Raw genomic sequence first — 26,041 nt, 5'->3', positions numbered from 1 at the left:
ATCTGTAAATGACAAGAGAACAAATAAATGGCTTCAAACTTCCTGCTTTGGGAGCTTTTCATAGCATCGGATGGCACACAAAGGCTGTCCTGGGATAATAAAAGTTAAAATAAACTGCAACTTATTGTGAAGGCCTGCCTTCACAAGGAAGCAGCTGAGACGATGCAACAGGAAGAAACACATTAAGAATGTCTATTCGTCATCAAACAAGCCTTTGATGCAGCAAACCCCGACCCTGTGCTTGATGTGGGACTGAGCCTTATTAACTATACATGTGAGTCACTGTTAAAAGGCTATCATGACATTTTAGTAAATAAAATGTATGATGAGAGACGAAATTGTAGAGATTGTTATGTTAAGAAGCAAAACAGCAGAAGGTTAAAAAAAGAGGATTTATTTAAAGTGACTATTGCTATTTATGTAAAGTTATATTGAAAGGTGCGATATCCTGACCTATTTATGACCTTTCCTAGTTGGATTTTGTTGCTTCTGGACATGGTGCATAGCGCAAAGGGATCCTGACAGATTATCCAGCTGTATTTTCAAAGCTGTTGATGCAGCGTAAATCCAGAAAGATAATTCAGTACGGTACGGGGAAAACGTAATTAACAGCCTGTAAAACATGTAAAGCCTCACATGTGTTAGGGAGCCACTCACCTGCTTTAATGCATTTCACTGGTGAGACTATATGAAAGGAGAACATAAATGCCCCATGGGACCAGCTTCTATGCTTTCACAGGCTTTCGCTCCTTGGGGCATCACTGAACGTTGTACAATACAAATTTCTTAAATAAATAATGAACTAAAATAAATACAGATTGCCATTAGTGTTTTAAAAAAATTAATCTAATTACCGGTACCTATTTCTGCTAAAAGACAAGAACATTATGAATATTCAGCAATGAAACTAATAAAAATGCCCACGATAAACAGTTTTATTGGCAGAATACAGATTACATTAAAACGGAGGTGGGGGGGCCCTGAATCCTGAAAGAAATGGTGCAGAGTGACAAAAGAAGTTTAATTATTTATTGAATCCACTCTGTCAACAGCAAAATGGCTTTTAAAGGAATATTTTCCACGTCATATTCATCGCAATAGTAAAAACACAACACGAAAGAAATGGAGCAAACCCTGACACAAGTAAAAGAAAATGCATTTACCTTGTTTTAAGTTCCACACCTTTTTAAATTGACATGTTTCTGTACAGCCAGTGTTCAGTAATAATTCATTGATTTTCAAAAACCATGTAGAATTAAGAGTTCCACATCATTTCAACTGGCAAAACCAGGTTAAGCATCTGCAACATATACTTTTAATGAGACAAAGGTATTTTAGTGCCTTTAAATTTGTAAATAAATTCTGTGTGCCAATAAATTTGATATTTTAAAAAGATATTTGGTCATTTGAAGGCAAAAAAATAGATATTTTCCTGACAGATCAATGAGCCCTCATCCAGTTTGTTTTCTGCTTAAATATAAAATGCAGATTTTATATTGTTACAATATCAGAATTCAACCTGAAAAATGTGTATAGGAATAGAGAAAAGAGCAATGATGACAAAAGTTAGATAGAAAGACACTGTCTTGAGATACAGATAACATTTTAAAGCAAGTCTAAAGGTCCAGTCTTCCAAGCTCTTCTTTGCTCAATGCTATTTCTATCTTCTGATTTTCATTCTTTTTTTTTCCAGGTGTGCCTTTATAACGTTAGCATATTTCAGTGACCAGCTTCATCCTCTAAAAACGTTTGAAGCTTGGAATAAAATTACCACAGAGCACAGGTGGAAAACAAACCGGCCACAGATGCAGATATTTTCAGCGCATCATCGTGCGGATAAAGCGAAACTGCACGGCCCACATCGCTCTGATATCTGCAGGGGAAAGACGTCATCATGTTCAAGTCACATAACAACAAGCAGGGAGGGACAGAGCTCAGGCAGCATTCGTTCTGTGGTGTTGAAAAAGACACCGAGGGTCACGTATGTTTAACAAAAAGCAGTTGTGAAAATATAGCAGTAGGGCATTTTAAAGCATTTTTAAACACATTATATATATATATATATTTTTTTTTTATTATTTTGCATCAATTGAGTAATTTAATATTGGTTTTATTTTTATTTTTATTTGTATTGTTAAATGTCGATTATTTATGTGCTAAGGACTTTCAACGGAAACAAGACCTCAGGGGCTTTTTTGAAATGCTCCTCTTAGACAGGATGTTTGACTGTATTTGTACTGTAATACATGCTACTGTGTGACTGTACTTGTACCCTAACATTCTATCTAATAAATATATTCATCATCATCATCAGCGGTTATAGAACGGATAGCGGCTGGAAGGCAGTTCCAGTCAGCAGGAGCTTTGAATCTAAAGGCAAGTTTCCCTATTTCCTTTTTAATCATAGGAACAAAAAACAGCTTGTTGAAGACAAATAAAGGTTCTTCTACTATAAATGATTAAAAAGCAGAAATACATGCTATTGTATTATTATACATCCAGTTTAGGATTATCTTCCGTCTATTGATGTTTCAAAATTCCGCCAGCAAGCACAACTCCACATGATTAAAAGTCATCTAAGACACTCATCTTACGATAGAATCCTGCCCTGGAGTTTATAAAATGCATTCATGTCACATGCATCAGCGTCTTTGGAGTCATAAACCCACATGTCATGGTTTCTAATTATCGAGTTCTGGGATTGGAAGGCGTCTCCATTCCTGTCGGACTCCAGGGAACAATCTCCTGTGAGAATATATCATCCTCTGAAGCCTGATATAATTAGGACAGATGCCTAGCAATATAAACCCTCAGGGAGCAGCCAGCCTCATGCAGCTGCAGTCATCAGGTGCATATAGGATGAGAGCCATGTTTGATCTTTGTGTGACGACAGCACTTTTTTCCTGCATGTACACCGCTGTGTGCAGTTTTATCTGCTCCACACATCAATAAAACACTTCATCTGAGGTCATTGCAAAAGGCATTCATTGCTGCAAAACCTTCATATGAGTTATTTTCCACTCATAGATCTTAGCCTCAGATGACATTATGAAGACCAGTAATTTGATTACAGGGATTTTTGTTGTCTGCAGTAGGACTGCTGCTGTGCATTAGCCAGTCAAAAACAACAATTATTATAGAATAAGATAAGAGACAAACAGAGAAGAGGCATGGATGTGAAGGAGGTAATGAGGGAATGAGGTGAGGTGAGAGCAGCAGCGGAGGAGATTAAAGGACTTACTTTCCACACAGACATGAAAGATGAATAAAAAGCTAAGTACAGAGAGACATAAGAAAAAGGGGGTGGAAAGGGAACAAAGGGGGCACCATGGGGCGAATGCTCAGTATAATCCTGCCCCACTGTACTACTATTGGCTAGCAGATCTTAAAAGTCTGAATGACAGACAGGATTCAAGTGACGGCTTTAACATTATCTTCTGATTGCAATGAACAAATATTGCTTTCATCCATCTTAACTCTAATGTATACGTCAATACAATTATTCTCTTGGAACAAATTGGTCAAACATAAAGAAGATGATGCAAAAAATGTAACATTCTATTGTCACGCACAATGTGAATTTACTAATTCATGTTCCTATTTGTATCCATGTTATTCTACAGCATAGACATAGAATGTAGACCAGAGCAAAAGGGTACTAAATGTCTGGTTTTGTTGTTTTCCCTGAATACTAATTTGCATAAGAAATGTATGCACGATAGGTCCACACATTGAGAATAATGCAGGGGGGCGTAACATCCCACTTAAGGCCATGTTAAAAAGAAGTGCTGAAATAGGACGCACCTGTATTCTGTCCGTGCGTGATTGCACACACGCAGTCACGCACGCAATGAAAAGATGCTAATGTTCTGCATTCATGATCTTAGCTTACTGTAAGCAATTGGCATGTTAATGAGTAAGTCAATATCAACTCAATATTTATTTCCTTGAAATACATTGTGTTTGAATTCACCATACTATGGTGGTGGAGAAAATGCTCACAGAGGGTACATTCAGATTTTAGCATCCTGCTTTTGCTGTAAACTGATTAAAAATAGATATATTTTAAAAGCAGAAGAAAGCTCAGCTCTATTTATGATTATGAGGCTTTCACAGTTTGGAAGAAATGCGTTATAACTAATGCTGAAGCCCTGCTGTTTTACAGAGGTTGATTTCACAAACACTTTCTGACAACGTTTGGTTAAAATCATGATGCCATCTTTAATCCGACTGATTCAGATTCAGGTAAATATGTTTGTAAAGTGCCCAAGAACAACCAATTAAACCAATTTTAGGATTGTGATTTCCCAGCTGATGATGTTGTGATCTCTCTATTCACATATTCACCAATCATAAACTCAATCTATGAGTGCGACAGCTCAAAAGCAAAGTCGATTCTAATGATGTATTAAAGGAAGTGGAAACGAAGACTGATGGACATTTGTTTACATGTAATCAAATTCTGGGCGGTAAACAGGAAGGCAATGCCTAATGAAGCCTCAGATCCTATTGGGCTTTGCTTAAATCAATTATAATATTTATAATAACAGCCGTCTCAGGCTGGCTTCTTGTGGTTTATGCTGGTGTGTGTTTGTGTGTGTGTTGAGTTGTCTAGTCTTTGGCTGTGCAATCACCCTCATCTGTCACAGCAAGGTCTTGTCTTGATTGCATTTCTGCCCCGGTGTAAATGTAGACACACACACCTACACACACAGACACGCACACACACACACACACACACACACGTTAAGTTTAATGGACACAGCAATAAAAGTCCTCGTCTCGCCGGGTTTCACGCCTCATTTCCAGTGAGTCAATCACATCACATCATTTCTCCTGACTTTCATGCGTGTGAATCGTTGCCAAAACCCAAACGTTGCTTGAGTTGTCTGAGTTGCTGCACTTCAGTGCTTCTGTGTGGATAAATATTATGTAATAATAAATGGTTAATAATTCATTATCATCAAGCTTATCTGTTTTTAATACACAACCAGCGTTATTCTTGCATGTTCTCAGAAGTACCAGTGTTCTCCCTTTGGCTTTGGATGGTGAAGATTTTCTGTATCTTCAGTTGTATTTCTGGACTTTTTCAAATAATTCCGCACCACAAACTGTACAATAGTTCATCTTTTATCAAGATTCATGTTAGTCTTATATATATAAATATATATATTCTACTTGATGGACACCAGCATGACTGGGTCACTAACCAGGACGGAGAGAGAAACAGGCAGACAGTAAGGTGGATAAAGAAGACAGATAACAGATAGGCAAACAGGCAAATGGAGGACAGGTAGTTACAGCGGGTAAAGATTGACAGGCTCTCTAAAGCAGCTGGTTCCTTCACAGTCTTTGGACAAGCGAGTGAAAAAGATCCCGTTCAAATGTGAAATAACTTTGGTTTGCGGAGTTAGTCCAGTGAAGGAAAATGCTGTTAATTTGAACATTCCTTTTGAATGAAAAAAACCTGAATTACCTTAAACCAGGCATGGGCAAACCCAGGCCCGGGGGCCATATACTTGGTCTCTCTAATCCGGCCCGCCATACCTGTCCAAATCATATTATTAAATAAAATTGTATTATAATTAAACCTCAGTCATTTGACCTTTTCCCTGTAATGCTACCTGTAAAAGGCCAAATCCTTTAATGCAATAGCTTTCATGTGTCATTTATATTAGCTCACACAAACACTCCATCCATCTGTTCTTGGTCCGGCCCCTCTGCCAAATTTTAGAACCTATTGTGGCCCACGAGTCAAAAAGTTTGCCCACCCCTGCCTTAAACCATAGTCCTGTAAGACTATTGCTTTCAGATGATGGGAACGATTGCAGCCTGAAGACACAGAGAGAGAATACAACGATGAAGAGAAAAGACAAGCTACTGACATTAAACCAGAGTCCGAGGAAGAGAGGACAATGTACAAGTACAAGACTTCGTCTTTACTGCATCTTAAAGATCAGTGCAGCAGCATCTCATGTTTCATCTGTTGTAGTTCACATTTTCACCACAACGTGCTCGGCGGAGGTCTGCGCTCTCGGAGTGCTTTTCTTGTTCAATATCTCTTTTTTTTTTCATTTTAGGGATACAGTTCGTGCATTCTGATGACATGTTTAACTCATGTAAATAGGTTGTTGTTGTTGTTGTTGTTTGCAACATTTACATTGGTCTTTTACTGCCCCCTGCAAATAAAGGCATGAACTGTCTTCTCCCACCTTCAGTGAAAGGATCAAGTTGCCCTGCGTGAGGAGCAACCTGTCCCCCCCCCCCGGGGACTCCCCTGGGGTTGGTTTGCTGAGGTTCTGATTCAAATGCCATAACATTTGTGAGAGAATAATTAGTCTCTCCGCTGACTGTGTCAAGAGACCGATGGGATATTTGTGTTGCTGCCATATTGATGAGTCTCTGGAGGGATGAAAGCATTTCCATTTCAGAGAGACCATCGACATATACAGTAGCTGCCATCTCCCAACAGCCCGCAGGTAAAAGCCATTTACACCAGTACAGAAATAATAGCATGAAAACTAAAGGAGAAAATAACACAGCTTCAGCATGAGGCTGAAGCTGACGGAGAGAAATTATTCAGAGCCTGTGTGGCTGTCTAAATTTGGCACACCTAGTTAAGATGCAGGTTTGATATGAAAATGGGAACATCATGGTAATAGTGTGAATATGTAATGTGTTCCTGTCGGTTATTATATGAGGACGTTGCATATTTTACTGTATTTTCATCAGCGAAGGTCAAAGTGACGGGCTGAGGTCATTAAAAAAAAGATACAGTGGACAATTATGTCTACAGATCATAATCACGATATTCTTTATTGGACACAAAAATGTCCGTTCTAATGATGAATTCTTTAGCACTCTGGATTAGTGTGTCCAAACCATGAAATGTCTTTTCACCTCCACCTGCACAGATAAAATCTCAAATGCATGCTTCATTGGGAGAATTAGCAGAATGTATTAAAATGGCTGGAATTAAATCAGGACCTAGAGGACAGGGTAAGGTGAGGACGGGCAAGACTGATAGAATGTTAAATATTGAGAGGATCAATCACACTTCTTGTCAGAATCTCAATGTCCTACGGGTTGCAATCACATAAGTGGACCAGCTGGGCTCTTGTTTCACCCTTGGACCAAAAGCAGTGAAATTACAGGATCAAGAGTAAAGATTAAAGCCGCAAGCGGCGTTGTAGGCCCTCGCCGGCCGACAGGCCGTTGAGCTGACCCGCCGACGCACGCCGCTTTTGTCCTGAGTGCTTCGCAAGTGTTTAGATTTGAGCTGCATGAGTAGCTCACAGTTTAGTCAAATCGTTATTTGGATTATATGGCCATCTGCCGTCAGGAGTTTCAATCCAATATGGCCGCCTTCCTGTGTGTCTGGGGGCGTGGCCACAATACATTTTTTTTTTGCCCTGACATGACGCATGTCTGTACCGAATTTCGTGGCTGTCCGACAAAGTTGGCGTCGGACCCCTCCCCATAGGAGGGGTTGCCATCGCCATGGCAACAGCGTAAAAACAACATGGTTACGATTGTGTTTTTTGATCGGGACCACATGAGGGACTTTTCTGGTAAGTTTCAATCATTTCTGGCAAAGTGTTTTTTTAATTCCCATTAAATTTTTGTTATCGTTCTCTAGGGGGCGCTGTAAGGCTGATTGTCAAAGTTTCTCTTTTAAAGTGTCCAGGTAGGAAGGGTCAATCAGTGTTTAAAATTTGGTTTGGATTGGATTGTGTGTGTGTGCAAACGCTGACTCAGCAGTTTTTAAAATTATATCCAATATGGCCGCCTTCCTGTGTGTCTGGGGGCGTGGCCATAATACTTTTTTTTTTTTGCCTTGACTTGACGCATGTGTGTACCGAATTTCGTGGCTGTCCGACAAAGTTGGCGTCGGACCCCCCATAGGCACAATGCATTGTGATTTTTGTAGGTGGCGCTGACGCGCCACTTTTTCATGCCCAATTTTAAAACACATAAAATAATTAATTTTTCGCCGGTTCTGAGCTTGGTTCAAAGTTTGGTGAGTTTTCGAGCATGTTCAGGGGGTCAAATTGCCGTTTAAACAGCAGAACAAAGAAGAAGAATAAAGAAGAATTAAAGCCGCAAGCGGCGTTGTAGGCCCTCGCCGGCCGACAGGCCGTTGAGCTGACCCGCCGACGCGCGCCGCTTTTGTCCTGAGTGCTTCGCAAGTGTTTAGATTTGAGCTGCATGAGTAGCTCACAGTTTAGTCAAATCGTTATTTGGATTATATGGCCATCTGCCGTCAGGAGTTTCAATCCAATATGGCCGCCTTCCTGTGTGTCTGGGGGCGTGGCCACAATACTTTTTTTTTTTGCCCTGACATGACGCATGTCTGTACCGAATTTCGTGGCTGTCCGACAAAGTTGGCGTCGGACCCCTCCCCATAGGAGGGGTTGCCATCGCCATGGCAACAGCGTAAAAACAACATGGTTACGATTGTGTTTTTTGATCGGGACCACATGAGGGACTTTTCTGGTAAGTTTCAATCATTTCTGGCAAAGTATTTTTTTAATTCCCATTCAATTTTTGTTATCGTTCTCTAGGGGGCGCTGTAAGGCTGATTGTCAAAGTTTCACTTTTAAAATGTCCAGGTAGGAAGGGTCAATAAGTGTTTAAAATCTGGTTTGGATTGGATTGTGTGTGTGTGCAAACGCTGACTCAGCAGTTTTTAAAATTATATCCAATATGGCCGCCTTCCTGTGTGTCTGGGGGCGTGGCCATAATACTTTTTTTTTTTTGCCTTGACTTGACGCATGTGTGTACCGAATTTCGTGGCTGTCCGACAAAGTTGGCGTCGGACCCCCCATAGGCACAATGCATTGTGATTTTTGTAGGTGGCGCTAGCGCGCCACTTTTTCATGCCCAATTTTAAAACACATAAAATAATTAATTTTTCGCCGGTTCTGAGCTTGGTTCAAAGTTTGGTGAGTTTTCGAGCATGTTCAGGGGGTCAAATTGCCGTTTAAACAGCAGAACAAAGAAGAAGAATAAAGAAGAATAAAGAATTTTTGCAAAAACAATATAACTTTTTTTCTGAGTATGCGATTTTTACACAAAATACATTTTCGGAATGGTCTCGACGAAGGCCACGCGTCTGTGGGGGCACACAAACACGAGTTGACGAGCTTCGCTCGTCAACTCGTGTTTGTGTGTGTGTGTGTGTGTCTGTGTGTCTGTGTTGTTCAGTGTCGGGGTGTGTGTGTGTGTGCTGTTGAGTGTCGTGGGTGTGGGCGTGGGTGTGTTGGTCGCCCGATGGTTGACTCGCTGCGCTCGTCAACCATCGGAAGACAGTTACAAACACAGTTGACTCGCTGCGCTCGTCAACTGTGTTTGTCGATGTCTGTGTGTGTGCGTGTGTGTTGTTGAGTGTCGGTGTGTGTGTGTGTGTGTGCTGTTGAGTGTCGGTGTGTGTGTGCGTGAGTGTGTTGGATGCCGAGGGTTGACGAGCTGCGCTCGTCAACTTTGTTGAGGGTTGACGAGCTGCGCTCGTCAACTTTGTCGAGAGTTGACGAGCTGCGCTCGTCAACTTGTCGTCTTCTGCGTTGCAAAAGCAATAGCCCCTTACGCCTAGAATAGGCGCTCGGGCCTAATAAAGAAGAAAGAATTTTTGCAAAAACAATATAACTTTTTTTCTGAGTATGCGATTTTTACACAAAATACATTTTCGGAATGGTCTCGACGAAGGCCACGCGTCTGTGGGGGCACACAGACACACACAAACACGAGTTGACTCGCTGCGCTCGTCAACTCGTGTTTGTGTGTGTCTGTATGTGTGTGTTGTTTAGTGTCGGGGTGTGTGTGTGTGCTGTTAAGTGTCGTGGGTGTGGGCGTGGGTGTGTTGGTCGCCCGATGGTTGACTCGCTGCGCTCGTCAACCATCGGAAGACAGTTACAAACACAGTTGACTCGCTGCGCTCGTCAACTGTGTTTGTCGATGTCTGTGTGTGTGCGTGTGTGTTGTTGAGTGTCGGTGTGTGTGTGTGTGTGCTGTTGAGTGTCGGTGTGTGTGTGCGTGAGTGTGTTGGATGCCGAGGGTTGACGAGCTGCGCTCGTCAACTTTGTCGAGGGTTGACGAGCTGCGCTCGTCAACTTTGTCGAGAGTTGACGAGCTGCGCTCGTCAACTTGTCGTCTTCTGCGTTGCAAAAGCAATAGCCCCTTACGCCTAGAATAGGCGCTCGGGCCTAATAAAGAATTTTTGCAAAAACAATATAACTTTTTTTCTGAGTGTGCGATTTCTACACAAAATACATTTTCGGAATGGTCTCGACGAGGGCTACGCGTCTGTGGGGGCACACAAACACGAGTTGACGAGCTTCGCTCGTCAACTCGTGTTTGTGTGTGTGTGTGTGTGTCTGTGTGTCTGTGTTGTTTAGTGTCGGGGTGTGTGTGTGTGTGCTGTTGAGTGTCGTGGGTGTGGGCGTGGGTGTGTTGGTCGCCCGATGGTTGACTCGCTGCGCTCGTCAACCATCGGAAGACAGTTACAAACACGAGTTGACTCGCTGCGCTCGTCAACTCGTGTTTGTGGATCTCTGTGTGTGTGCATTTGTGTTGTTTAGTGTCGGGGTGTGTGTGTGTGCTGTTGAGTGTCGGTGTGTGTGTGCATGGGTGTGTTGGTCGTCCTCAACAGCATGGCAAAGTTGGATGCCGAGGGTTGACGAGCTGCGCTCGTCAACTTTGTCGAGGGTTGACTCGCTTCGCTCGTCAACTTGTCTTCTGCGTTGCAAAAGCAATAGCCCCTTACGCCTAGAATAGGCGCTCGGGCCTAATAATGAGTTCAACCAACCTTAATCTTGTGCTGGTGGGTTTGTGGACCGCTAATATTACAGGGTTTGACTCTGCTGAGTGTTTAACAAGCTCAAATGCCCGCACAATGACAGAGTTCTTCTCACTGTGGACAACGTCTGCTAAGCGCTAACTCTGTTAGCTTCCTCATTGACTGATGGAATGAATGAAACAGGCAAAGTGGACTGAACGTCTTCCTGAATTGTTCAGGATGCTTCACACTGGAATATATAAATGTGCAGTAGCCGAGACATTCTAAAATGTCTGGGGTTCCCCAAGAGTCTATTTTGGGCCCAGAACAGGGAGTACAAGAAAGAACTGAACATGCAAGCCTGTTTGGGCCGGGCATGTTGAGACTCAGGCTGGAGGATGTGTTTGCTGCCTGCGCGGACAGCCTGGGTTCTGCCTGTCAAGAAATTCAGGGTCATCACGGAGGGCGTTGTTGAGCCCAAGATCTCTGAGTTTGATGATGAATGAGTTTCATGAATCATTAAAGGTTCCTTACTCATACTGCCTAAGAGTCCAAACCATCTGTCAATACCATAAAACACAAACGCATGCGGAATTATTCATTATTGCCCCCCCCCCCCCCTTTCTTTGGGGGGGGGGGCTTACATATATAAAACCTGTGAGACAGGACCTACTGGTTGGAACACTAACAAAACAATTGATGTGTTATGGGAAATAAAACTCCTCAAACCAACCAACTGATTATATCCAATGAAAGACGAACAAAAGTACTGGGCCCAACCCAAAATAAATAAAAACTGAGAGTCATTGGAAATTAAGGGGGGGGGGGGGGGGGGGGGGGGGGGAGAGGAAACCATGCACATTACCTTATCTATATCTATATAATTCTGACCAAAGAAGAAACACAGAAAGTTAATTGATCAAGCTTACTCTCTGGAGATATCAACCAATTGTGGGGAAACATCAACCTCCTAATATACCAATACAACAACCCCCCCCAAACACACACACATACACACACACACACCTCCTCTGGGCTGTCATAGCAGCAGCAAATTCAATTGATCATGATAAAGGAGGGTGAATCCTATCACATTCAGTCCATGAGAATCAATGCACTGAGGAGACTAAGACCTCCATCTAGTGGCCACCATTGGAAATATATTGAGACATGCCGTGTCAGTATTGATGATCGATTGACGATCGATCCTAAAGCATAAGCAGTTACACAAAATGAATGACTGAATTAATTGATAATAGTTTATTATAATTATAGATTCTGGGTTTAAACTTCAATATGGGATCCAAGACTTTACATATTGGGTATACTCCCAGATATGTTTAAATAAAGTTTCAAATTATCTGTTGAGATTTTCATTTGATTGCACAAAAAAATAAAAGTTTCAAGGCTGGTAGTAATATATGTAGAAAAATAGATCTAGCTTTATATCTTCTTCAATTCAATATTGAATAATACAACGCTATACAAACATGTCTGGATATTTTTATAGATCTATTTATTTGAGGAAGGAACACTTTATCTGACCTTAAGTGAGGGTAACGAAAATGTAACCTTATTTTGTTGAAAAGAGGGGGCACCCGGATTTGAACCGGGGACCTCTTGATCTGCAGTCAAATGCTCTACCACTGAGCTATACCCCCTTCTCTAACGTAAGAAACGTATCAAATTATTTCAGGATAACTAGGGTATCATAGTTCTTACTATTTAGGTGCTGTGAACGCATTATGTACAATGTAATAAAAAATAAAGAGCACAGATTACATGAGACAGCGCTTTTTTCTATTGAGTACATTGCTAATTGCTACATGGCACCGTAACCATGAACGCAACAAGGGCGAGCGGTAGTTCGTCACCAATACGCGACTCAACCGGATATTCAGGAGTGCAAAAAAGAAAGTGACAACAGAATCGCGATGGTATGGTTGTAGTCATTCTCTCGTTTATTATAGCCTGGCATATTTTTACAAGGTTACTTACCTTTGTTATCTGAAAGTTGAGTTAATTGTACTACATTTTGCGTTTTGTCTCATCAATCTCTCAAATCCAGTAGTGTATTTGATTAGTCATTCAAGCTAATGCTAGTTAGCGCTCCGTCACAGTTACCTCGCGGCTCAGTGAATTTTGCCTGTACTCTTTGCAAACTGGAATTAATGTAAGCGAATTTAAACGCGTAAAAGTTAACATTTAACGCTGTTGTTCCTGTCTTGTCACAGAATACTCGAGGTCTCCGCTCTCAGCTGGAAGACAGCGTGCCGGTGGCAGGTTTATCTCCACAGGGAGCTTATGGAATGCAGGACACCCTGCGTGGCGGGTGAGATAATAGATTACACTTGTCTTAACTTCAACTTACTTGGTATTTATTTCCGTCTGTATTGTAGGGTAGTATTCATCAATGTAGAGTAATTGTATACCATTAAATTATTGACTGCAGTAATGGACAAGGATCACTAGGCCCCCGAGCAGGGCCTGCTCTTTCTTAAAGCCTTGTCTTGTTTTTTTCCCTTCATTTATTTGTTTATTTCAAAGTTTCAGAATAATATCAATTACCAAATCACACGCATGTGGACAAACTTTCATCATAGTATTAAACTCATTCAGAGCTTGTTCAAGGTCAGTCTGCAGGTTAGTCCAAGAAATAGGTGCAGAAAATCTACTAGCCTTTTTTTCCCCAGTTCTGCTTGGCGTTTGGGGAATATTAAAATGCAGGAGGTATTTGTGTATATAATTTGTTTCCCGAGAGGAGATGCTACAATCTTTCTGTCCTTTTGGATATAACTTTTAATGATTCTAGCACAAAAGATGGATGTAAATGGCACCAATTTCTATTTGACTGTTCAATTTGTGTTCTTACTAAACAGCTTCCACAGTGTAAAGAATGAGCTTCTTCCAAGCCATGCATTGGAGCTTTCAGAAAAAAATGTGAGTAGTCTGAATCGCAACATAATATGTCGTCAGAGCGTCGCAGTTAACCTAGATTAAGCCAGGACTATGGGTATACATTTTCTGCTGAACTGGCATCTCGGAGCAACTATGAATAGTTTTGCTAAACTTGACAGAGACGAGAACTTGCGCCATAATCATGCAGGGTAGTGTTATGTGAATGCAACCACTAGTCCAAATGTCGCTTGAAAATTTGCAGGACTTTAATAACTGCCACCTACTAATTTTCTGGCATGATAATGGGAATAACTTTAAATCATATCTACATAAGTAAACATGGGCTGGCGGTAGGTAAAGCACAAGTGGAAAGCCATCCATAAATATATATTGTTTATTGACTGCTAGTTAAAAAACCTGACAGGCTTAAGTGAACTGCTTAAGTAGCTATACTTCACTTACCCCAATTTATTTAGAATAAACTACAAGTTAACAAGTAAATTGTATATATATATTTTTTTGTCTCTGTGGCATTAAATGCGTTTGTTTCTGTCGTGTGCAGTTCCAGCTGAACCAGGATAAGATGAATATTTCTTCGCTCAGAAACATCCAGGGGCTTCATGCTCCACTTAAGTTACAGATGGAGTACAGGGCAGCGAGACAGATCCAGCGGCTGCCATTTTTACCAAGTTCAAATCTGGCTCTCGATACTCTGCGAGGCAGTGATGAGGTCATTGGATTTGAGGATATCCTAAATGGTGAGAACCTCAGCTTTTCACGTACGCAGAGTCTGTCTGGATATGATATCTAACCTCTGTGTCCTCCCACCTTTCAGATCCAGCCCAGAGTGAAATGATGGGTGAGCCACACATGATGGTGGAATACAAACTGGGATTGATGTGAAAGAAGATGGATACACACAGTACACAGCTACATAGATTTAGTGTTCTTTGTCTACATTTGTTCAGTAAATACCAATTCGGGTTGTGGGGGAATTGTATTTCTTTCTAATAAACTCCATAATTGTCCTCATGATGTGGTTTCCTTGGATGACTTACTTTACAAAATTGTGTCCGCTATTTAAGTAAAAAAATAAAATGAAGGTACCACTGTGTCAATAATAGCTATACAGTACATATATTTAATGTTGAAGCTATGAAAATCCAAAAGAATAGTGTGGTATAGTTTAACAGGTCATGACTTTTGTTTGCTCTGATGTCATTTCCTAGTTTAAAGTGATAATGAGCGATGTCAGAAGATAATGTTAGTGTAGATTTACACACCGATGATAAATATTAGTGATACAGAATTAACGACAGTAATGAGTTTGAGGATCCCAGAGTGATAGCACAATAGCAAATCAAGGGTCTAACATTGTTATACTTCTGGGATATTTTGATTTTGGTGTATAATATAAATCGAATAGCTCATATATTATGCATATAACTTGACCAAAAGAACAGAAAAACTGTTTAATAGTAATAACGTGTATTAGAACCGATGGGAGAATTCGCCAAGTCTCACTTCCTCAAAAGTTAGTTAAAAAAAATACCCTGAACATGTCTTTATTGATATTTAAGCTAAGCTCGTATAGAGTGTTCTGAAGTCGACAATCATGAAATGTTTTATTATGCTTAACCATCGTCTTCCGGGCTCCATCGTACTGGCTCTTATTTTGAAATCCACCCCGGTGTCCCGATTCCTCTTCCTGCTCTGCGCGCGCGCGATGGTTTTGAGTTCGGATGCGCGCAGGCCGGACTGACCGTAGTTCCACACACACACACACGCAGCTGTGAGAGAATAGTTTTCACTGCTAGTTCAATGTGCATTTTGCGATACTGACGTTAGCTTAGCACAACGCTGCGGCCATCATGGCTGAGGGCAACGCCGCCGGAGGCATTCACGGCTTTCTGCTGAAACTACACGAGTCGCTTTCCGAAGAAGACTCCAGAGCGGCCGCCTTGAAATGTCACGACACCGTCGGAGACCTGGGGCAGGAGTGCATGCTGACCCCGACCGAGAACGAGCTGGGTAACGATTGTGACGTCACGCGACCCTCACGTCAATATTCACGTTCAACGCATCGCTACGTCATCTGCCAGTGCGCGGTGTGGTGGGCGGAAGTGAATAAATATAAATAAATACATGCTGCCTGGATAAAAGTAAAGATTACAACAATTAACTGCATCTTCTGCAAACTTCTGCCCTGTTAAACTCAGTGATTTTAAACGACCTGCTTTTGTTGTGTTCCGACCTCAGCCTCCCTTTATGGATTGCGTCTTGCTTCTCAGGGAGATTTAAATCATTTCTACACGTGAACAGTACCGTCCTTTAAAAATAAAAATAAAATTCATTCTGATTTTGTCACTGCTTCTTCATCCCGAAGCTTTGCAGACATCCCTATTGTTCTCCAGAGACTATGGATTGCTCATCTTCCTCAGGAAGTCTCTGCCATCAAATGAGGTAGAATGATCAGGAATAAAGTGCATTTTTTACAAGCTGACATGCGTCTAATGCTGACCAAATAAATGCCTCTTTTTTTCCAGTTTCGTGACACCCGAATCGAGATCTTGGGTTTTCTGGAGAAGTTCTTGGACAGGGTCTCTCCGAGAGTCAAAGGCTGGGAGAAGACTTATGCCATTGACATTAGAGTGAGTTTACTTTTTTTTTACAGAAAGGTTAATGCTTTCCCCTGCCTGTCTGACACTTGCTGCTTACAGTGACGTGTGAAGATGCTCCTCTATAGATCAGAGGTGAGACAGACGGTGGGCGGTCGAATCCATGGATTAACAGTCATGGATTTATTTAGTTTAAACGCACCAAAAACTGCGTAGAATTTTTTTTAAATGGAAAAAAAAAAATTTTCGGTACAGTACAAGACTTTTGAGGGATTCATACATTCCATAGATTGACTGTTTCTTTCTCTTCTGCAGGACACATGCATGGCTGTGTATACAAAGGATAAAGCGGCTAAATGTCGGACGCCGGCACTTGAGCTCCTGACGAAGGTTGGATTCTCTTGGGATCTCATGTATTTTCTTTGACATAAACCCGAGTGTGCAAAAAATGAGAAAGCATAAACTTCATTCTAACCAAAAGCCGAGAGCCTGCTCGTCCTTCTTTGTGAGATCGTCTCAATAAATACCCTTCACAGGTTCTCCAAAAAACAAAGGCTTCCAGCGTGGCTGCAGACCTTCGAATCGGCGAGATATTCAACCGATATTACGGTGAACTCTTTCAGAGGGGCAAACAGTCAGATTCTGGTAAGTCTTGCTTGCTGAAAGCAAGTTTTTTTTTGGCGCCATAATTAGATTGTCTTTATACGTCCATTCCTGTTAAGTACACAATTGTGTTTTTTTTTCATATGTTTGTCAGTCCTTGGCAAAATCTATGAGTTGCTGGGAGTTCTTGCAGAGGTTCACCCCAGTGAGATGGTCAGCAACTGTGACAAGCTGTACAAAGCCTATCTAGGGGAGCTCAAAGAGCAGGTGTGTTTATGGTCTGTGCAGCGATTCGGAAGCCATTCGGGTTCCGCTCAGTTGTTGTTGTTGTTGTTTCCCAGATGACCTCTTCAACTAAGGAGCCAAAACTTATTGTTGTTGCTGGCTGTTTGAGAGGGCTCACTGCTCTGATGGTCAACTTCACTAAAACCATGGAAGAAGGTAGGCTGCTGTGTGTGTGTGGGTGTGTGTGAGAGAGAGAGAGAGTCACATTAACTGCACAGGTTATGCAGCGTCTGCCTCTGACCTCCAGACCCGACAACATCCAAGGACATTTTCCAGTATACCCTGAAGGCAATCAGTCCGCAGGTGAGTCATTGTCTTTGTGCCGTATTAGACATGGAAGTTTGTCGTATTGGTACCTCATAGCCTGTTTTAATGTGTCGCAGATGGAAATGAGTCGCTACGCCGTCAGATTTGGTGAGACCTGCCGTCGCCGTCGCCAAACAAACACGACCTCTCCCACAGCTAACGTCGTCTCTTTGCTTCTGGAGCAGCTGGGCTCCGATTATTCGCCAGACACGCCCCCCAGTTCAGCAGCTGCCTGATGGACCACTATAAATCGTTGTTTGAGGTCATGTCTAAGCTCTGTGGACATATCAACGCTGAGATGAAGAAGACGAGCTACTCTGCGCTTGAGGCCTTCCTCAAACAGGTATAAAACTTTAAGGGATATTTCGTTGATGAATTTCAGTGTCTCTGAATTCCCAACCGCCACTGTTCCCAACCTGATGGCCGTGCTCCCCTGAAGGTGGCCACGCTGGTGGCAGAGAATGTCGAGGAGCACAAAAGCAAGTTGAAGTTCTTCATGCAGAAGTTCTGCGCCATCATTAAGACCATGGACTCGACACACAAAGAGCTTTCCATCGCCATAAGAGGATATGGATTCTTCGCAGCCGTAAGTTATTGCCTCGTTTGGTGTCGTCACAAAATCGTCATACAAAAATTAATAAATGCACAAACGCCATGTCGTTTTTTTTTTTTTTTATGTGTGTGCAGCCGTGCAAAAAGGTTTGCCCACAAGATGTGGACTTGATGTACACTGAGCTGATTCAGCGCTGTAAGCAGATGTACCTGACCGAGTCTGACAGGGATGAAGACAGCTTCTACCAGCTGCCCAGTTTCCTCGACTCCATCGCCAGCGTCTTGATTCAATTAGACAAGGTAACAGTCGAATTATGCTCCACCAAATGTTGAATAACTCAAAATCCTCACAAAGACTCACCCCCCCCCCTTTAATGATTGTCTGGTTTTAACTCCTCCCCAACGTCTGTAATCTCAGATTCCAGAGGTGTACACGCCGCTGCTCGAGCGTCTCCTCGTGGTGCAGATCGACGTCTTTCCTCAGTACGGCGAGAGAATGCAGACCGTGTGCTGCCGGTCCATCCTGAAGGTGCTGGTGGCCGTGGCCTCCAAAGGACCAGTCCTGTGGGGTTTCATTAGCTCAGTGGGTAAGTCCGACATAACGCGGCTTCGCGTGTGCGAGCTGGTTTGATGCGACGTCAGGATGAACCTAGTTTTAAAGTTCCATCGACAGATATTAAGCCTTAATAGTTAATCGCTGCTTGTCGTTCTAGTGCATCAGGGCTTGGTTCGTGTCTGCTCCAAACCCGTCGCACTCCCTGAGGTCAGTCGATGTTTTTATTGAAATTAATTCGAATAAACTTCCCCAATGTACAAGGTCTTTTTACGGCGGCCGTAAAATAAATATGTCTTTTGGTTTTTATTTTCGCAGGACAAAGATGGCGGCTCCTCTGAAGCTTCTGACGTCGGTGCTGGAAAGTGGAAAGTTCCATCGAGTCAGAATTTTCTCGCTTTGTATAAAAGCCTTCTCGACTGTGATCGGCTGAAGGTGCGGCTGCTTCACTTTGAAGTGTTGTGATTTTATTGTATGCAGAATTAACACGCTTGCCTGCTTTATATTCCACAATACATAATATCAGAATTATTTTGGAAGACAGTGTTCTACGGTATTTTCATGGACATGTTCACTATTGAGTTGTAAATATTTAGGCACTTGATGAGGGAGGTATATTTACTATCCAGTATTGGTCCCCCTCCATTTTCCTTATTTGGTGTAAGAGTACCGGTACGTTACTATGGAGACTGTCGCATCATTCTTGGTTGAACAAATAAACATTCATTCATTCACATGCCGTAGGATTCAAGATTTCTGGAAGGAGCTTTTGAAAGTCAGAACACCGCTCTGCTTGCTTTGAGCCACCTCCTTTACGACGAGTTGGTGAAATCAATTCTCAGAATTGTGGAAAAATTGGACTTGTCGGTCCAGAACGTGTTGACGGGAGAGGAGGTGAGGTCTCAGATTACTGAGGAAGACTTGAAAATATAAGACTTTCAACTCGCGTATTAAACAACATTAGCGTGGATTCAGTGGCCTCTCGTCTGCTGATCGTTAACCCATGACTCTCTGTTTTTTTTTAGTCTCCAGATGATGCATCTCATGCTCTGCCCTCTTCCGACCCAACGGCTCATCTGTTGCCCAATAGGCTCAAAGATTTCACTGCCTTTATCAACCTGGTTGATTTCTGCAGGTAATAAAAAAAACGATAATTTATCAGTGATGCTACTAGTACTACTACTACTAGTAATACCGCTGCCTGTTGATGGTCAGGAATAAAGATGAGGATCTCAGGTGGATACTCTTTTCTCCTTTTTTCAGTCAGTTGCTACTGAACACGCACGTGGAGTTCTTTCAGTGCTGGGTTTATCCCTTAAGCCATGAACTCATCCTCCACTCGATACGAAACCCACTGGTCAGTGGCTTCTACAAACTGCTCTCTGTCGCCATGACGATTTCGAAGAGGATCCACTACTACCAGGTAATATTTCCACGCTCGCATGTGCAAGATGTTAGATGTTATCAGAATAAAAAAAGGGAAAGCAGTAACATTACAAATACAAATCGAGTAAATCTGTTTCTAAACAGGGCGTTGGCCTGAGAAGCTCCACGTCTCCCCAGAGGGACGCAGTGAAAAGTGAATGCTTTGCACTCTTCTCTAAGTTTGGAAAAGAGGTAACCGCTCTTGGCTGTATTTCCTGGGGAATGTTTAAGACGATCCTTTTGCAGGAGATGTGACTGATGCGTTTTTCCTTATAGGTGTGTGTGAGAATGAAGCAGTACAAAGATGAGCTCCTGGCGTCCTGCTTGACTTTCGTTCTCTCTCTGCACCACAACATCATCAGTCTGGACATGAAGGCTTACTGCCCTGCTCTGGAGGTGGGAGTGGGGGGGGGGGTCCTTTCATTTTCTCATTGCATAACGGTGAACTAGACTAGATGAAGTATCAGTTCTGACAGTCGTCCAGTGGGACAGTACAGCGGTGTGCATGCGTGAATTCAGAGCTGTAGGAGTACAGCAGATAATAAAACATGGTTTGCTGCGGGTCCATGGTCATTGATGTCTGTGTCTGTGTATAGACGGCGCTGAAGTTGGGTCTGAGCCATGTCCCTTTGGCCAACGTAGCCCTAGATGCTCTAGAAGACTGGTCCTGCCACATTCCCTCTGAGATTATGCTGCCCTGCTATACGACCGTCCTTCCACTCCTGGATGGATACCTGAAAACCCCCTCGACCAACAGTAAGCCCACGAAAGCCAATAGTCGGGGGCATTTGGTTACATTTTAGCAAAGCGAAGACGAATTAGCCTAATTAATAAGCTTCATCATTCCCATGTTTTTTCTGCTTCAGACAGAGATGACAGCAACTGGGAGGTGATGTCCTCCGTGTCGTCACGGAGTGGACGAGGATACAGCAGGGTGATGACGAGGCTGCTGAAGAAAATGAACCAGCTCTCCATGGTACTGAACGGCAAAGTCGTTTCACCCTTAGTGTTATTTCCTACTCAATGCAAGTTTAACGTTTTATTTCTGACGTGTGTAGGAATATACTGACCCCTGACTAAAGGGTGACTGGGGGGGGTCCTGAAATACTTTTTTCTAGGCACATACGCTTCATGTTCCTGTGATCACTCATGACCTGTATTTGATTATCTCTTTGTGACTGCAGGAAGATGCTCCTCTTGTTGCCCTGAGGCTCAGGGTGGTGAAGCTGCTTGGTCACCTGGGAGGAAAGCTGAACAGGAATCTTGTCACGGGTAAATGTTTACGTTGACACCTTTGGCATCTCATGGTGACTCTACACATTGCTGCATTTCTGTGTCTCAAGAAGAGCAAACAAGAATCAACTCAACTTCTATTGATTGCAAGACCTTTTTTTACTTTTAGCGGTTTCTTCAGAGGAAATGATGAAGAAATTTGTTGCCTGGGATTCTGAGAAAAGGCTCAGCTTCGCGGTGCCATTTGCCGACATGAAGCCAGTCATCTACCTCGACCCCTTTCTGCCTCGTATCAGTGAGCTGGCTCTGTCCACCAGCGACAGGCAAACCAAAGTACGTGGGCTAATATAAAGGGGACATTCATTTGTCAGTTCAAAACGCAAATGGAATTCATTCCTCTGCTCGATCATGGCAAAGCTCAACACATGTTTGATGCAGGTGGCAGCCTGTGAGCTGCTCCACAGTTTGGTGGTATACATGGTTGGGAAGAGCGCTCAGATGGTTGAGGGAGAGCACAGCCTACCACCGATGTACAAGCTGCACAAAAGGCTGTTTCCTGTGCTACTGCGTCTGGCCTGTGATGTGGATCAGGTATATAAACCCCTACTGTGATTAGGAAGGATTGTAACCCAGTCAGGTTAAAGGTTTTTTAGGTCTCACACATATTTAATGTGGATGAAAGCTGCCTTCTTTCTTTTTTTTTTTTATCTAGTTTACATTATTTTGTTAAAAGTCTGAGAGAGATTTATTCCATACCCCTTCACAAAATAACGACTAACAAACACAAGAGATGCCATGTTGTACGTGATCATCCGGTGCACGCAGTCTGGGAGCGTGAACCTGTCTGGTTGCTCTTTCTGGATCTCCAGGCGCCTGGATTTATTTGGGTCTTGAGTGAAAAGTGTGTGTTGATGTCATCAGTCATGTTTGTGAGTTTGAATTTGTTTTACAAGGTGACCAGACAGCTGTTTGAACCATTGGTTATGCAGCTGATTCACTGGTTCACAAACAATAAGAAGTTTGAGAGTCAAGATACGGTCGCTGTTCTGGAATCCATTATGGTGAGTGTCCAGAGCCGAAGAAGGGCTTCCTAGAATAAACATCACGGCAGGTTTCTGTTGCGTTGCCTTCCGCTCTTGATCGCCGCGTTTCTTATTCTTTTTTATCCAGGATGGTGTGGTCGACCCATTGGACAGCACTCTCAGAGACTTCTGTGGCCGCTGCATTGAAGAGTTTGTAAAATGGTCAATCAAACAGACCACCCCCAAGCAGCAGGAGAAGAGCCCCACTAACATGAAGTCCTTGTTTAAGCGCATCTACAGCTTGGCTCTCCACCCCAACGGCTTCAAAAGACTGGGTGCTGCCTTAGCATTCAATAGCATCTACCGACTATTCAGGTACGACGCCCTCCGGTGTTTTGACAGCTTCTTTTTGTCTCTGTAGGCCTCAACTTTACGATCACTAAATTCACATTTAGTCATGCATCATATTATTACCAAGGAAAAGTCCAGTTATAATTTAGATTTAATTCTTAACATGCTGTATTGGTTGTATTTGATCAATGCTACCTGCTTGTCTCTGCAGGGAGGAAAGCGCTTTGGTGGAGCAGTTTGTTTTTGAAGTTCTTGTCATATTTGTGGAAAGTCTGGCTCTGGCTCACTCGGATGAGCCGTCGATGGGTAACTGTCCTTCAGAGTTACGCACTGCACTCAGAGTTCATGTCTTCATTAAATAAATCTGGTTTATCAGAAATGTGTATGTTATACCTTAGAGGCAGCTTTTTCTTTTGATATGTCAAATAGCATAAATTGTACTTTTATTCTAAAGTTATGTACCTATGTTTTAAGCCTCTTTATTTTCTTGCTTTTTTTTGTGTCATTTATGAAAGGTATTTATTTTCGTGAAGCTTATATGCTGCGTTTAAATTATATTGTGCACAATCAGAAAATTCAGATGATTGAAATCTCATTTAATTCTCCTCAGGCACTTTGCCACAGTGCACCAGTGCTATTGATCGCCTGAAAAGAATCATCAAGCACAAGGCTCCCGTTCTCAATCAGTTTTCGGCAAAGAGGCGCATCCCAAGGTCGGTCCTCCATGTGCAACTACTGTTTATAGATGGATTTTGGCAAGCTGGGACACTTCTCATACGTTACAAAGAGCAAAAACCAAGCATCAAGTTTGATTGAAGACGCTCATCCAATAGGCTTCTTCAGTTCTGAGAGACTGGTAGAGAGATGCTTATACTCCTGTTGGAGCAGAAAACAAAGAAACCAAGAAGGGACCGAAACCACCAAGGCCATAAGACTCCCCAAGAGTCATTAGCATTCGCCTAATGAATGTTATTGGCTCCTCGGGAGTCATTAAAACCTGTGAGGATTTATTAGCCTCCATAAGGTTGATGCCCCCGCCCCCCAGCTGAGTCCAGTTGATTCTTCATTTTTACTCTCCGTGATTTACCTCAACCTGGATGACCGAGAACTTGCACAGATCTCCCAATCATTGGCTTCAGTATTTATAATGTAACAAAATATGTAGCATCTTGGAAACAGAATTCAACAGCTGAATTCTTATTTTTAGCCTCATCTTTAATAGATTTACGCTCCATAACTAGGTGTTGTGGATATCATTTAACTTTTGGCCTTTTATATCAGTAATGCTCATGCACCGATGAGCTCATACCTTTTTAATGGAAAGTTCCTTTTTTCTCTTCAGGGGCTTCACCCCTGGTGGAAAGCTGTGCCTCTCTGATGTGGTTTTGTGGCTTCTGGAACAATGTGGACGCCCTCAGACTGAGTGTCGCCACAAATGCATGGAACTCTTCTATGAATTTGTAGCTCTCCTTCCAGGTGAGCCCCAGTTTGCTACTACAATCTGGATTTTTTTGAATTTGACTTTCATTTTAAATGACTAATCGTGACTGGACATAGGAAAGAAGTCTCCCCCTCAGTGGTTGGACGGCATGCTGAAAGATCACGGCATAGGCTTCTTGATAACGCGCTTCGAGGGCGGGGGTCTCCTCTCCCAGCCAACTCTCAGGGACCTGAGGGGCTCTTTCAGCGTGCGATCCACCCTGCAGTGGATGGACCTACTGCTGGCAGCTCTGGACTGCTACAACACCTTCATCAGCTTGCATGTAATCAAGCCCGGTCACATTATTGGTGAGTCATTATTATTAATTAAGTTATTTTGTTAACAATAAAAAAAAAGGTGCTGCTATGATAGAATCATCTGATGATGCTTCTTCTAACACAATTTCTTACTCACTATACACACATATATTCTGTATGAGTAATGTGTGTATAAATAGTTGCCATGTTGGTCCCTTTTAACAGTATTGATTGTTTAACATGTATATCAACCCTATTTTCTGGCGTTGTTGGATTTCACTGCGCTAATGGAAACAAATGTTGATTTTTTAAGAGTCCAAAGAGAAATCGTGCTTTCTCAAGGCCGTGAGTTTCTTTTTGACTGAGCTGGCGGCTTGGGATCTGGCAGCAGCAGAGAGCTGCTTCCCTCACGGTGGGAAGACCCCTCACTTCAGCCCCCGAGAGGTGGACCAGTACAACTTCAGCAAGTGTTCCATCACGGTCCGCCTGCTGGAGTTTACCAAAATGATTCTGACCAAAGCAGACCAGGAGTTTTGGAAGGTATCGCTTTTACACTCTGACATCAACAACATCATGACTCTTGCTTTGAAGAATTGTTTTATTTGATTTTTTTTGCTGATTTGTATCCATTTTCTTTTTTTATCGCAGCTGTTGGAACAAGACATTTTTGTGCCAGGATATTTCGATCTGACTGCGCTTGTGGTGTGTGAACCGTCGTCTGTGGGTTTCAACATGGCAGATGTGGAAGTAATGAAGAACCTTCCAGACATGTGTGTGGATTTACTGAAGGCCCTGCTGGCCTCACCTTACCGCACTCGCATTGAAGGCAGTCTGCGAAGCAAACTGTCACGTAAGAGGTATGTTGCTCATCTGAATATCATAGAATAGGTGAGAATGCACCTCAGTGAAGATGAACCTGTCATTCATGACTGATTGGAAGGATTAAATAGTTGCACATGACCTTTCAAAAAACCCAAAATTTAAACGTACATTTCTTTTCTGACACATTTCTGGATTAATTTTGATGCACGGTAGAATTAAGGGGGAGTTTGAGGATCAGAAAATAATGAGCAGACATATCTGGTAACCTAATGTCAGACACAAGATGTGGTTATCCTCTGAAAGGGTTAGGGTTATATGTTCTGGGAGCATAATAATTATCACAATAATACAATAATTAACACCACAGTTCAGATATGAATTTCATTCTTCCTCTCTATACTGATCTCTCTAGTGTGGAGGACTTGTGTGCTGTAGACCTCTATCATTCCAGCACCCTGAGCCACTGTGGCCAGATGGAAATGGTTCTTTCTTCTTGTAAGCAGATCCACAAAGCCAACTTCCTGAGCAGCATTCTGCACAGCCAGGTATTGATTTGATTCACATGTGACCATTAAATAATTTATTTTTTAAAAAGACCAGGAAATAAATTAATCTTTTTGTGTGTGCTTTTTTATTTCCTTTGTGTTGTAGGACGCCTCCTATGCCAAATCACTTGGGTCCCGACTTCTGATGACTGTCTACAAAGGTATAGCGCCCGGCGAGGACAGGAAAGCACTTCCATCACTGGACATTAACACCAAGCGGCTCGCGGACGGCCTGCTTCAGCTTGCCTTTTCGCTGAGTCAGCAGGTTAGTGTTACCTCTGTTTAGGTTGGACTTTATAAAATGGAGCGCTGCGCTG

The 26,041-nt window shown here is 42.5% G+C and overlaps 2 protein-coding genes and 1 non-coding gene across 3 annotated transcripts in view; 2 read left to right on the top strand and 1 right to left on the bottom strand.

Annotated features, from left to right (window-relative positions):
- Positions 1 to 12,363: 12,363 nt before the first annotated feature.
- trnac-gca (transfer RNA cysteine (anticodon GCA)) lies at positions 12,364 to 12,435 on the bottom strand. Its single transcript has one exon. It is a non-coding gene; the product is annotated as a tRNA-Cys (tRNA).
- Positions 12,436 to 12,557: 122 nt separating this feature from the next.
- Positions 12,558 to 14,700, top strand: pomp (proteasome maturation protein). Its single transcript, XM_068747952.1, has 5 exons — positions 12,558 to 12,711; positions 13,009 to 13,106; positions 13,654 to 13,714; positions 14,235 to 14,430; positions 14,508 to 14,700. The coding sequence occupies exons 1-5, from the start codon at positions 12,709 to 12,711 to the stop codon at positions 14,573 to 14,575; spliced, it is 426 nt and encodes a 141-aa protein (XP_068604053.1). The 5' UTR covers positions 12,558 to 12,708; the 3' UTR covers positions 14,576 to 14,700.
- Positions 14,701 to 15,543: 843 nt separating this feature from the next.
- prkdc (protein kinase, DNA-activated, catalytic subunit) overlaps positions 15,544 to 26,041 on the top strand; it is a 28,630-nt gene continuing 18,132 nt past the window's right edge. Inside the window, exons 1-35 of the mRNA XM_068747806.1 lie at positions 15,544 to 15,703; positions 16,059 to 16,135; positions 16,219 to 16,323; positions 16,606 to 16,680; positions 16,827 to 16,935; positions 17,048 to 17,160; positions 17,235 to 17,334; positions 17,426 to 17,481; positions 17,562 to 17,592; positions 17,670 to 17,827; positions 17,924 to 18,070; positions 18,172 to 18,336; positions 18,455 to 18,623; positions 18,750 to 18,799; positions 18,908 to 19,024; positions 19,334 to 19,483; positions 19,615 to 19,724; positions 19,853 to 20,012; positions 20,120 to 20,206; positions 20,291 to 20,410; positions 20,611 to 20,770; positions 20,881 to 20,990; positions 21,199 to 21,286; positions 21,417 to 21,580; positions 21,686 to 21,838; positions 22,201 to 22,308; positions 22,418 to 22,644; positions 22,832 to 22,926; positions 23,231 to 23,333; positions 23,963 to 24,096; positions 24,178 to 24,408; positions 24,671 to 24,897; positions 25,006 to 25,214; positions 25,592 to 25,724; positions 25,831 to 25,989. Of these exons, the coding sequence (XP_068603907.1) occupies positions 15,544 to 15,703; positions 16,059 to 16,135; positions 16,219 to 16,323; positions 16,606 to 16,680; positions 16,827 to 16,935; positions 17,048 to 17,160; positions 17,235 to 17,334; positions 17,426 to 17,481; positions 17,562 to 17,592; positions 17,670 to 17,827; positions 17,924 to 18,070; positions 18,172 to 18,336; positions 18,455 to 18,623; positions 18,750 to 18,799; positions 18,908 to 19,024; positions 19,334 to 19,483; positions 19,615 to 19,724; positions 19,853 to 20,012; positions 20,120 to 20,206; positions 20,291 to 20,410; positions 20,611 to 20,770; positions 20,881 to 20,990; positions 21,199 to 21,286; positions 21,417 to 21,580; positions 21,686 to 21,838; positions 22,201 to 22,308; positions 22,418 to 22,644; positions 22,832 to 22,926; positions 23,231 to 23,333; positions 23,963 to 24,096; positions 24,178 to 24,408; positions 24,671 to 24,897; positions 25,006 to 25,214; positions 25,592 to 25,724; positions 25,831 to 25,989 (4,560 nt within the window). The remainder of the gene's footprint in view (positions 15,704 to 16,058; positions 16,136 to 16,218; positions 16,324 to 16,605; positions 16,681 to 16,826; positions 16,936 to 17,047; positions 17,161 to 17,234; positions 17,335 to 17,425; positions 17,482 to 17,561; positions 17,593 to 17,669; positions 17,828 to 17,923; positions 18,071 to 18,171; positions 18,337 to 18,454; positions 18,624 to 18,749; positions 18,800 to 18,907; positions 19,025 to 19,333; positions 19,484 to 19,614; positions 19,725 to 19,852; positions 20,013 to 20,119; positions 20,207 to 20,290; positions 20,411 to 20,610; positions 20,771 to 20,880; positions 20,991 to 21,198; positions 21,287 to 21,416; positions 21,581 to 21,685; positions 21,839 to 22,200; positions 22,309 to 22,417; positions 22,645 to 22,831; positions 22,927 to 23,230; positions 23,334 to 23,962; positions 24,097 to 24,177; positions 24,409 to 24,670; positions 24,898 to 25,005; positions 25,215 to 25,591; positions 25,725 to 25,830; positions 25,990 to 26,041) is intronic.

This window comes from Brachionichthys hirsutus, chromosome 14 (assembly GCF_040956055.1).
Source record: "Brachionichthys hirsutus isolate HB-005 chromosome 14, CSIRO-AGI_Bhir_v1, whole genome shotgun sequence".
NCBI classification, from domain to species: domain Eukaryota; kingdom Metazoa; phylum Chordata; class Actinopteri; order Lophiiformes; family Brachionichthyidae; genus Brachionichthys; species Brachionichthys hirsutus.
This window is presented reverse-complemented; position numbering and strand designations above follow the sequence as displayed.